The sequence below is a fragment of the Beta vulgaris genome, chromosome 6, assembly GCF_026745355.1.
Source record: "Beta vulgaris subsp. vulgaris cultivar EL10 chromosome 6, EL10.2, whole genome shotgun sequence".
NCBI lineage: Eukaryota > Viridiplantae > Streptophyta > Magnoliopsida > Caryophyllales > Amaranthaceae > Beta > Beta vulgaris.
In genome coordinates this window covers 51,352,897-51,364,214 of record NC_079207.1, presented here as the reverse complement: position 1 = coordinate 51,364,214, position 11,318 = coordinate 51,352,897, and the positions used below count along the sequence as shown (strand labels likewise).

The 11,318-nt window shown below is 32.1% G+C and overlaps 4 protein-coding genes across 6 annotated transcripts in view; 2 read left to right on the top strand and 2 right to left on the bottom strand.

Moving 5' to 3' along the window:
* LOC130591958 (uncharacterized) overlaps positions 1-3,794 on the top strand; it is an 18,610-nt gene extending 14,816 nt beyond the window's left edge. The window contains exons 3-7 of one of the 2 annotated variants that reach the window (XR_008969947.1): positions 686-1,013; positions 1,318-1,635; positions 1,922-2,062; positions 2,934-3,327; positions 3,682-3,794. Coding sequence is in view for 1 of the 2 variants with exons in the window: in XM_057395983.1 (XP_057251966.1) it covers positions 686-1,013; positions 1,318-1,635; positions 1,922-2,062; positions 2,934-3,223 (1,077 nt within the window). In the remaining variant the exon portion in view is untranslated. Of the gene's footprint in view, positions 1-685; positions 1,014-1,317; positions 1,636-1,921; positions 2,063-2,933; positions 3,501-3,681 lie in introns of those variants that run through there. The other variant, XM_057395983.1, reaches the window with a different exon arrangement.
* A 150-nt stretch (positions 3,795-3,944) lies between these two features.
* Positions 3,945-6,137, top strand: LOC130591962 (uncharacterized). The gene is made up of 4 exons (XM_057395988.1): positions 3,945-4,373; positions 5,021-5,267; positions 5,478-5,624; positions 5,720-6,137. Exons 2-4 carry the CDS (start codon positions 5,223-5,225, stop codon positions 5,912-5,914), a joined length of 387 nt encoding a protein of 128 aa, XP_057251971.1. The 5' UTR covers positions 3,945-4,373; positions 5,021-5,222; the 3' UTR covers positions 5,915-6,137.
* Positions 6,138-7,363: 1,226 nt separating this feature from the next.
* LOC130591961 (uncharacterized) lies at positions 7,364-8,463 on the bottom strand. Its single transcript, XM_057395987.1, has 2 exons — positions 8,302-8,463; positions 7,364-7,939 (listed from the first exon to the last, which is right to left on the bottom strand). Exons 1-2 carry the CDS (start codon positions 8,444-8,446, stop codon positions 7,575-7,577), a joined length of 510 nt encoding a protein of 169 aa, XP_057251970.1. The 5' UTR covers positions 8,447-8,463; the 3' UTR covers positions 7,364-7,574.
* A 13-nt stretch (positions 8,464-8,476) lies between these two features.
* LOC130591959 (protein FAR1-RELATED SEQUENCE 5-like) lies at positions 8,477-11,064 on the bottom strand. Of its 2 annotated transcripts, XM_057395985.1 has the most exons (3): positions 9,865-11,063; positions 9,045-9,098; positions 8,477-8,961 (listed from the first exon to the last, which is right to left on the bottom strand). In XM_057395985.1, the coding sequence occupies exons 1-3, from the start codon at positions 10,903-10,905 to the stop codon at positions 8,935-8,937; spliced, it is 1,122 nt and encodes a 373-aa protein (XP_057251968.1). In that variant the 5' UTR covers positions 10,906-11,063; the 3' UTR covers positions 8,477-8,934. The 2 variants fall into 2 exon arrangements, with proteins under 2 accessions (XP_057251968.1, XP_057251967.1); XM_057395984.1 differs by having other exon boundaries at positions 8,477-9,098; positions 9,865-11,064.
* Between the last annotated feature and the right edge of the window lie 254 nt (positions 11,065-11,318).

Sequence of the window (11,318 nt, the reverse complement as noted above, 5' to 3'; positions counted from 1 at the left end):
GGATCTTCCTCATAGTTTTGATGACTGATGAGGAAATAGATGCTCTGATGTTCCGTGAGTTTCATTTATCTTATGTTTTTATTTTTTTTACTCTTGAACTTTAAGTGAAGACTGTTGACCTCTAACTGAAATAATGTCAGTTCTAGCTGAAGAGCAAATAACTAACTTAAAAGTAAAGAAGTGTAACTTAGAAATAAAGAAGTCTAACTGAAACTATGTAACTGAAGAGTTAACAAGTCTAACTGAAAATTATATTAGTCTAACTGAAGAGTTAATAAGTCTAACTGAAAATTAATTAGTCTACTGAAAAACTTAATAAGTCTAACTTAGAAGTAATAAGTCTAGCTGAGAAGAAATAAGTCTAACTGAAAATTAAAGAAGTCTAACTGAAGAGTACATAAGTCTAACTGAAAACTAAAAAAGTCTAACTGAAGAGTACATAAGTCTAACTGAAGAGTACATAAGTCTAACTGAAAAGTAAATAAGTCTAACTGAAAACTAAATAAGTCTATCTGGAAACTAAATTAGTGTAACTGAAAACTAAATAAGTTTATTTATATTTCATTTAAGTTTTCATTTGATAGTTTGATTCTTTCAGATGGTCCTTATATTTCTGTTTATGTTGTTTCTGTGTCATCATCATATTGATTTGTTTGTTTATTCTATTTTGCTCTTTTAATTGAAGGAATATGTGAAGAACATGCACAAGTTGAAGAGGAATGCGCTTGCATTCTGTCAAGTGAATTTGGAGATTGCCCAGAATATTCGGGAGGAAGGCGAGAAGCTGTCTCAAGACAGTATTTCTCTGGATGATAGTGAAGTATTTAACCCAGATTTTCTGAGTCAAATTGACGACATATGCAAGCGTCATTTGGAAGCGAAAGACAGTGCAAACAAAGTTGATCCTACAATTTCACTATTGGTGAAGCGGCCTGTTGAATTGGAGTTTGGAAGAATTGAAAATGTTCCTGATTTGGATTCTGGTGTTCATGGAGTTGATTTGAAAGAAGGAAGTAAGTTCCTTTCATTATATTATTTTCATGTTGTAGTTTTGTAATCTGGTTGGAATAAAAATTTTAGAGTGAAAGAAATGTTTAACTGAAGAAGTGAAATAGCTAACTTTGATACTCTAACTGAAAGAATAAAATGACCAACTGAAAACTTTGACAGTCTAACTGAAATAATATGACACCAGCTGAAATGAGATGAATACTAAATGAATTTTTTCAAATGTTTATATTTATTTTTTTTTTCATCTGTTGGAAACATTGTTTCAGTTTATGTGTATTTAGTTGTTTTTTTATGTTTTGAATGAAGATGATGAAAAAGAAGGAGAGGAGGATGAGAAGAAGATGAATGCTGATGATGATCAGCATAAAGAAGATGATGATGATGATGATGATGATGGTGATGATAAGGATCACCAGAATTATAATGAGACAAAGGATGATGATGCTGATGATAATGGTGATCCTGGTCTTCAAGGAGATGAAGACAAAGGAGTAGATAAGGATGCTGGTCTTCATGGAGATGAAGACAAAGGAGGAGATAATGGTGATCCTGGTCTTCAAGGAGATGAAGACAAAGTAGGAGATAAGGATGCTGGTCTTCATGGAGATGGAGAGGAAGGTGGAAGTAAGTTCTTCTTATTGTATTGTTTTAGTTTGCTTAAATGAAAAAGTTAAATAGCTAACTGAAAGAATAAAAAGACCAACTGAAAAGTCTGATATTCTAACTGAAATAATATTAATACTAGCTGAATATCATATAAATACCAAATGAAACTTTTGGTATTTGTTTTTATTTAATCTGGTGGAAAAATAGTTTTAGTTTGTCAATGAATTTATTCATTTCTGATTTTGTGTTTTTCAGTTATTGTGTATTTATTTATTTTTTTTATTGTTTTTGTTTTTGAATGAAGATAATGAGAAAGAACCGAAGGAAGATGATAATAAGAAGACTGGCAATGCTGATGATGATTGTGGTCTTCAAGGAGATAAAGAGGAAGGAGGAAATAAGGAGTTGGATGCTGGGGTTCATGCAGAAGGAGAGAAAGGAGGAAGTAAGTTTCTTTCATGTTATTCCTAATTGAAAGAATTCAAAGACCAACTGAAAAATGTGATGCTCTAAAGGAAATAATATCTTATAAATAGCAACTGAAATACTGTTTTAGTTTGTAACAATATGAAAACGAACTGAAAAATAAATAGGAAGTAAGCACTATAAAGATTACTTGAACAATAATTGATGAAGTATTATAAAGTGTAGCTGAAAATGATTGTAATAGTATCAAATAAAAGAATAATTATACTAAATGAAATAAATTAAGGACCAACTGAAAAGAAAATAAGTCTAACTGAAAACTAAATAAGTCTAACTGAAAAGTATATCAACTGAAAACTAAATTAGTCTAACTGAATCAGTCTAACTGAAGAGCAAATAAGTCTAACTGAAGAGAAATACGTCTAACTGAAGAGGTAATAAGTCTAACTGAAAACTAAATAAGTCTAACTGAAAACTAAGTTAGTCTAACTGAAGAGTAAATAAGTCTAACTGAAGAGAAAATAAGTCTAACTGAAGTGTAAATAAGCCTAACTGAAGAGTTAATAAGTCTAACTGAAAACTAAATTACTCTAACTGAACACTTAATAAGTCTAACTTAATCAGTGTAACTGAAGAGTAAATAAGTCTAACGGAAGAGTAAATAAGTCTAACTGAAGTATTATAAAGACTAGCTGAAAAAATAAACAAGTCTAACTGAAGGACTATAAAGACTACCTGAACAATAAACAAGTCAAACTGAAAGAATATTCAGACCAACTGAAAATTTTGATACTCTAACTGAAATAGTCTTAATACCAACTGAATATCATATAAATATCAAATGGAACTTTTTATATTTATTTTTTTTTTTTTTTTGTTTTTGAATTAAGATGTTGAGAAAGAACAACCAAAGGAAGCTGATAGGAAGAGGAGGAATGCTGATGATGATCAAGTCAAAGGGGCTAAGGATAAGGATAAGTGTAAAATTTCTACACACGTCCCTACTCGCACCGCTGCTGGTATTGATATTGTTGATCTTCGTACTCCAACTCCTCCTCCTCCTCTCCTCCTGTTGTTGAAGCTGTTGAGAATGTATATAGCAGAAAGTCTTGGAGAGTTGATTCTTCTGCTAAAAGGAAAAACATTGCTGATTTCGATGCCCCTTCATTCCAACTATTAACTCCTAGTCCTGTTGTTGAGGATCTTCCATACAGTGCAGAGAGTGGTGAGGGTGTTGGAAGTTCAATTCCAATCATCACTCCAGTAAATGTAAAATATCCTCGAGTAAGTATAGTTTTAGTTTCTGTTTTAATTTGTTTATTTTTCTGTTTCAGTTAGTGTATGTTTCTTGTCATTTAGTATATCTTTTATTTCAGTTAGTGTATGTTTGTTTGTTGTCAGTTAGTATCAGTTTATGTTTGAGTTAGTGTAAGTTTCATGTCAGTTAGTGTTTTTTTTTGTCAGTTAGTATTATGTTATGTTTCAGTTAGTGTATCTTTCTTGTCAGTTAGTAATTGTTTAATTTTCATTTGGTTTATGTTTCTTGTCATTTAGTATCTGTTTTATTTTCAGTTAGTGTATGTTTATCTTTCAGTTAGTATATCTGTCATCCTTTTTTAATATTTTAATTGAATGCAGGGTGATGGCTCTTATTCTGATCAATCATCATACAAATCCTACAAACCTCAGAAACAATCAAAGTCAGAAATCCCTTCAACACCTGAATTATTGAAGGGGTGGGACTATGACCCTCTTCAGAGAAAGTTGGGAAAGTTGTGAGGTTAAGGAACCAGGTGATGATTATGACGATGAAGGTTTGGAGGACCTGATTGATAGGATTGCTGATCAGGAGTTGATCATCATCTGACAAGGCTAAAAAGAAGAGGATGAGAAGAAGCTGGTGTTGTTTCATCTTCTACGCCTGGTTTGCATGCTGTTCCTGTCAACAACCATGGCATAATATTATGTCGAAGTTTGCAGCATTATAATAGATATTTGAGTGATCTGTCTCCTGACCAGAGGTTGCTGGTTGATTATCTATTTTACAATGAGTATGAAGATGTTGCATATATGTCATTGGATACAGATTCTGAGGAAGTGAAGATGAAAAATGACATTATGCAAAGTGAACTAACAAGTGATCTCATTGTGGATTTTGATAATCCTCATAGCAACTATGCGGTTCAGTTGTACAATTCGACTTAATTAGCATGCCTCGTCAAGGTTGGCTGACAAGTGGAGTTATTGACGGATGCGCCTTCATGTTCAATAGGCAAGAAGAGGAATCACCTTCTGCAACAAGGAGATTCTGGTTTAATATTATGCCTTTTGTAAGTGTTGTTATTGCTTAGTTTTATATGTTTGTTTTCATTTGGTCATATTATTTTGTCAGTTGTCATCTTCTGTTTTTAGTTTGTCATGTTATGTTTTTCAGTTGGTCATATTATGTTTTCAGTCTAATAAAAAGTAAATAAGTGTAACTGAAAACTTAATAAGTCTAGCTGAATAATAAATAAGTGTAACTGAAAAATAAAGAAGTCTAACTGAAAACTAAATGAGTCTAACTGAAAAGTAAATTACTCTAACTGAGAAGTAAATAAGTCTAACTGAAACTTAATGAGTCTAACTGAAAACTTAATGAGTCTAACTGAAAACTTAATGAGTCTAACTGAAAACTTAATGAGTCTTACTGAAAACTTAATAAGTCTAACTGAAAACTAAATGAGTCTAACTGAAAAGTAAATTTGTCTAACTGAGAAGTAAATAAGTCTCACTGAAAACTTAATGAGTCTCACTGAGAACTTAATGAGTCTAACTGAAAACTTAATGAGTCTAACTGAAAACTTAATGAGTCTAACTGAAAACTAAATAAGTCTAACTGAAAAGTAAATAAATCTAACTGACATTTTAAAAAGTCTAACTGAAAACTAAACTTAATGTTTCAGTTTGTCATTATATCTATTTTCTTTTGTTGTAGAACTATATCAATTGGTTGTGTGCTGAGAAGGTAAAAAAGGTTCAGTTTGAGAGTGAGATTGCTGAAAATGAGATTATTTTGAAGAACCTGGAGGGCACTAGCAGTATGATCAGAAGTTTAAGGAATGGGAAGAAAACAAGAAAAAGCTTATTACAAAAGATGATGATTTATTCTACAAGAAATGTAAGGAAGCTATTTCTTCATGGGTGAAATCATTTCCACGAATGATATTCGAGAAGCTGAACTGGTTAGTTGTATTATTGTTAACTATTTTTTTATTTGTTCAGTTAGTGTAATTTTCTCTTTCAGTTAGTGTATGTTACTTGTCAGTTAGTCCTAGTTTATGTTTTCAGTTAGTGTATGTTTTTAGTTCAGCTAGTGTTTTTAGTATTTCATTTTGTTTTTTGTTCTCTGTCAGGTAGACTTATTGCTTTTGCATCTTATGTTTATCTTCCAGATTTTTGTTCCTGTTCACAAGGATGATCATTATACTGTCTTGGTGCTGAACAAGAAAGCAAAAAGGATTGAAAATATTGACAATCGTACAGACATGAAGGACATTGATAGATATAAGCATGAGGAATTTAACGGTCTTACATACTTTGTAAGTACCTTTTTATGAGCATTTGTATTTTTTTTTTTGTTCCATTTTATTACTTGTTTTTTAATTGTTGTTTTTTTTTTGATCTTCAAATGCAGTGTCGTGCTTTTGATTCTTTTATGCAAGAGACTATGAGATGTCGTGATTTTGATCGTCTCCACCATTGGCAAACATCAACTCTTTACTTCCCTTGGAGAAGCAAGGACAACAATTTTGATTGTGGTGTCTATGCAATCAAAACCATGGAGCTGTATGACGGTCAAATACTAACCATGCTGCACTTGTTGACCTGAAAAGGGTATGATTACTTTATTTTGCTTGTTACATTTCTGTTTTTGAAAGTTTTTTAATAGAAAAAGGTATGATAGCCAGTTAGTGAAGGACTTGAAAGACTAGCTGAAAAACAAAGATGTCTAACTGAAGCACTATAAAGACTAGCTGAGAAATAATGAAGTCTAACTGAAGCACTGTAAAGACTAGCTTAGAAATAAACAAGTCTAACTGAAACATAATAAATACTAGCTGAAAAAAATCAAGTCTAACTGAAACACAATCATTACTAGCTGAAAGCATTATAAGGACTACCTGAAAAACAATGAAGCACTATAAAGACTAGTTGATGTTGTTGTTTATTTTCAGTTAGTTTTATTTTGTAATTGTTACATTTTTGAACCTTTTTTAATAGTTTTGATTTTTTTTATTTTTTAGGCAGCCACCAAAAACCTTGAGCGGTGTAGGCTTGCTCTTCGTCTTGTGGACCATCCTTTAACAAACTGAGAGAGAAAGTGAAGCATGACTGTTATGTTTGGTCTGCAAAGAAACCTGAACTGATGGCAAGACAGAAGATAAGGAAGGATAAAGAGGCTGTCTAGATAAATTAGCATTTAATCGATCAAAGAAGACGAATAGAAAAGAAGCACACATTTTACGGCGAAGGAGGGATCATGAGGCGAAAGTAGAAGATGTGTTGAATAATAATTTTGGAGACAAAGTGAAAATAGAGCAACTGTTGAAATTTCATTATTCTTAGGTGCCAAACTTTTTTTTATTATTATTATAATGTACAGTAGAAATAGAAACCATTGAATTTTGCAATGTACAGTACAAATAGCACAGAACTCATTTTACATTTTATATTGTGTTCTTTAATGAATTGTACATTTACACTTACTTTGAATGGAATACATTTGTGTAAAAATGAAGTTGTTTGAAAATTAATTGGAAAAATACAAATACCAACTGAAAAATGAAAAATCTAACTCATAATAATAAGTGTATGACATATATTTGTAAATATAAATTTTAAGTCTAACTTATACACTGTAAATAGTAGCTGAAAAACAACAAGTCTAACTGAAGAGTTTTAAGTCTAACTGAAAAATAAACAAGTCTAACTGAAGCTCTATAAAACTAGCTGAAAAATAAAGAAGTCTAGCTGAAGCACAATTAATACTACTGAAAAATAAATAAGTCTGACTGAAGGAAATTTAATACTAGCTGAAAACTACACAAGTCTAACTGAAGCGTAATTAATAGAGGCTGAAAATCAAATAAGTCTAACTGAAGCAGAAATATACACAAGTCTAATTGAAGTACAATTAATACAAGCTGAAAAATAAATACGTCTAACTGAAGCATTTTAAGACTAGCTGAAAAAGACACAAGTCTAACTGAAGCAGTATAAAGATAAGCTGAGAAATAAATTAGTCTAACTGAAGCAGAATTAACACTAGCTGAAAATATACAAGTCTAACTGAAACTGAATTAATATAAGCTTAAAAGTAAACACGTCTAAGTGAAGCACTAGAAAGACTAGCTGAAAAATAAACAAGTCTAACTGAAGGACAATAAATACTAATATTAATGAATTTCGAGTAGCTTAGGAATAAACAAGTGTAAATTTCAATTCAATTACTGAGTGGAATACAATTGAAAACTAATATTATTTGAACACTATTCAACTTGAGGTACATTTGGGGTTTTTGTTCCATATTCGTTCGGATGCCTTGTCTTCATTTTACGCTTCTCAAAATGTCCTTTTACTCTCTTGTTTCCCTTTGGTGGTCTTCCTTTTGTCTTTATCACCTCAGGATTTTCAACTGTTTGTCTTCGTAGTTCTTCATCTTCGATTTCTTGTTGTTTTTGTTGATCAGTCTTGAAAACTTCTTTCACTGATTTGTATAATTCCTTCAACGACTTGTCACATAATGTTCTTGCATCCTCATTTGATTGACATATTGACACTAGGTTGTAGAAATTCTTGGTTATTGCATGTCTCCATGGTGTCCACAACTGTGCATTTTGGCTTTGGTCCTTGTCTGCTTTAATAAATGTTTCTTAGTCAATTAGTTCATTTGACTAACTAAAATTTTCAGATAGCTTAGAAATTCTTTCAGGTGGTGTGTTAATTGTTTCAGTTAGTTAAGTGTTAAACCCCACACCCCCAAAACCCCCCACTACTAATATTCCCCCTCCCACACACAAAGAAAACCCCAATTAATGTTCTGGTAGTAACATTAATTTATCAGTTAGTTATAGTAATGTTTCAGCTGGAGCCTTTTTTTTTTCAGTTCACTAATTAAATCTTTCAGGTGATCAGTTAATTGTTTCAGTTGGAGTCTTCAGTTTTTCAGTTAGTTGCTTTCATTTGTCAGTTATCATATTGATTTATTTCACTAACCTTGAACATTCTCCCATACTGCTGACTTTGCAAGTCTTGTCCATCTCTTAAGGATATATTTTGTGGTATTTGAAATATGCTGAACATGTGCATGACCCTTATTATGTGAAAGCAAAGCATCCCCGTCTCTGTGAAGCATTGACATGAGCACACTAATTCTGTTGTCGCCATCGTATGCTACTGTATGTGAATTGCTGAAATCTTCTTCTGGTGAGACTTCAAACAACTTCAGCTGTGAGTTTTCTGTTGCAAATGCTCGTAAAAATGATGCCATTGCCCACTCATACTCTGTTTCAAAGTCATTATATAGTGCTAGTGTGTATACATCAGCTGCATGTTTCAGAAGCTTTGATTTGGATTTGACGGCTTTGGGACGTTCAGTTCTGTTCCGGAAGTTGTCACTAGTTTCATTGCTTCTCCATCTTTTCACTGTTTGCTCAAATATATGATAGAATTCAAACAGGTTTGTTGTTGCTTTTGCATTGAATGATATTGCCTTATTTGTGACTTCACTTCTTTGTGATGATAAGATTCCAGCTGAAAACATATCCCTGTTTAATGCGGTGCACCACTTGTGTCTCTGATCATATACTTGCTCGAACCATTCTTTTTTCTCGTGTCCATACAATTCCATCATTTTCGCCCACAATTCTTCAAAGCCTGATTCATTTTGACACCCTCAAACAGTTCTTGAACATGTTCTTGAAGTCTTCATTGGTCTTGAGGGATCCGAAGTGGCTTACAAAGTTCTTCTCTATATGCCAAAGGCAAAGCCTATGTCTTGTATTTGGGAAAACCTGATTTAAGATAGTACATATTATGCTAGAAATCACTTTCATTTGAATGCTTGTGAATCTAATTTAAAAGGTAAAGAAATAATATGAAGACCAACTGAAAATTAAGAAGTCTAACTGAAAACAGTGTAAATGCTAACTGAAAATTTCATTAGACAAAAAGAAGTAATATGAAGCCCAAATGAAAACTAAATGAGTCTAACTGAAAACTAAATAAGTCTAACTGAAAACTAAATAAGTCTAACTGAAAAGTAAATTTGTCTAACTGAAAAGTAAATAAGTGTAACTGACAACTAAATAAGTCTAACTGAAAATTAACTAAGTCTACCTGAATAATCAAGACGTCTAACTGAAAAAGAAAGAAGTCTAACTGAAATAGTGGAAATAAATGAGTCTAACTGAAAACTCAATGAGTCTAACTGACAACTAAATGAGTCTAACTGACAACTAATGAGTCTAACTTAAAACTCAATGAGTCTAACTGACAACTAAATTAGTCTAACTGAAAACTAAATAAGTCTAACTGAAAACTCAATGAGTCTAACTTAAAACTAAATACGTCTAACTGAAAACTCAATGAGTCTAACTGAAAAGTAAATTAGTCTAACTGAGAAGTAAATTAGTGTAACTAAAAAGTAAATAAGGCTATCTGAAAAATTAATGAGTCTAAATGAAAACTAAATAGGTCTAACTGAATTATAAATAATTAACTCAAACTGAAGACTAAATAATTCTAACTGAAAACTAAATAATTCTAACTGAAAAATACCTTTTCAATTGCATTGCCCATTGCCTTATCTTGATCAGTGAAAATTGTCTTTGGCTCTTGTTGGCACATTGCTCTCTTGAATGTTTCTAGTAGCCATTCAAAGCTCTCTTCCTTTTCATTAGTTATGAAAGCACATGCAAACATTGTTGTTTTCCAATGGCAATTTATGCCAACAAATGGTGCACATATCAGTCCATATTTGTTTGTCCTATATGTTGTGTCAAATATCATAACATCTCCATATGCTTTGAAGTCCTCCAACATCATTGAATCTCGCCAAAAGTAGCTGACGATGTTGTTATGTTCCCCAAATTTCAGCCTGTAGAAGAATGCAGGATCATCATCCGCTCTTTGCTGAAGTAAGTCCAACACACTCTGCATATCCTTTCCTTCAACCAATCTTGTTCTGTACTGTGTGATATAGTTTAGATGGTCCCTTTTTGTGTGGCCCACTACTTCTTCTGATCCAGCCTCATGACACAAAAAGTTGTATGCATGCATTGGCTTTATGCCAGATTCAACCATTGTTTGTATTAGTTGTCCTTTTTGTTCAGTTATCTTCCTTTCTGATTTCAGATGATGTATTTCTTGTTGTATTACCAACTCATGGTTGTGCTGCAACTCATGAGCTACTACAACAAAGTCTTCACCAGGTTTTTCTTGCTTAAATCTGACCATGGCTTTGCATGCTGTTCTTGTTTCATTGACTACTCTTTCCTTTCTTTTGTTGGTTGGCTGCTCAACATCTGGTATCTGAACAGGTTTTTCTTGTTGTGTGTCTTTTTCTTTTGGTTCTGTTATTTTGTTTGTTGATTTTGAGCCTCCTTCCTTTGAGCAAACCAAGTAGAATTCGTATATTGAATTATCAATTCTCCTCCTCCTTAGAGTTTGTTTCCTAATACTAAATCCTAATGCTCTTGAGTGTGCTTGATACAAGTTGTAACCATCTTTGTGATCTGTAACATGTCTCCCTATTAAACTGCTACTGATATTTTCGTCATTGATGTACTTGAGATATTCATGTTCAGCTGTTGAGTTCATTGTCAAAAAATTAGGACACTAACTTAAAGAACAAAAGCACTAACTGAAAACTAAACAAGTGTAGCTGAGAATGATTGTAATAGTATCAAATGAAAGAATAATTATACTAAATGAAATAAATTAAGGACCAACTGAAAAGAAAATAAGTCTAACTGAAAACTAAATAAGTCTAACTGAAAACTGAATCAGTCTAACTGAAAACTAAATTAGTCTAACTGAATATGTCTAACTGAAGAGCAAATAAGTCTAACTGAAAACTAAATAAGTCTAACTGAAGAGTTAAAAAGTCTAACTGAAAACTAAATAAGTCTAACTGAAAACTAAATTAGTCTAAATGAATCAGTCTATGAATCAGTCTAACTGAAGAGCAAATAAGCTAACTGAAAAGAAAATAAGTCTAACTGAAGAGTTAA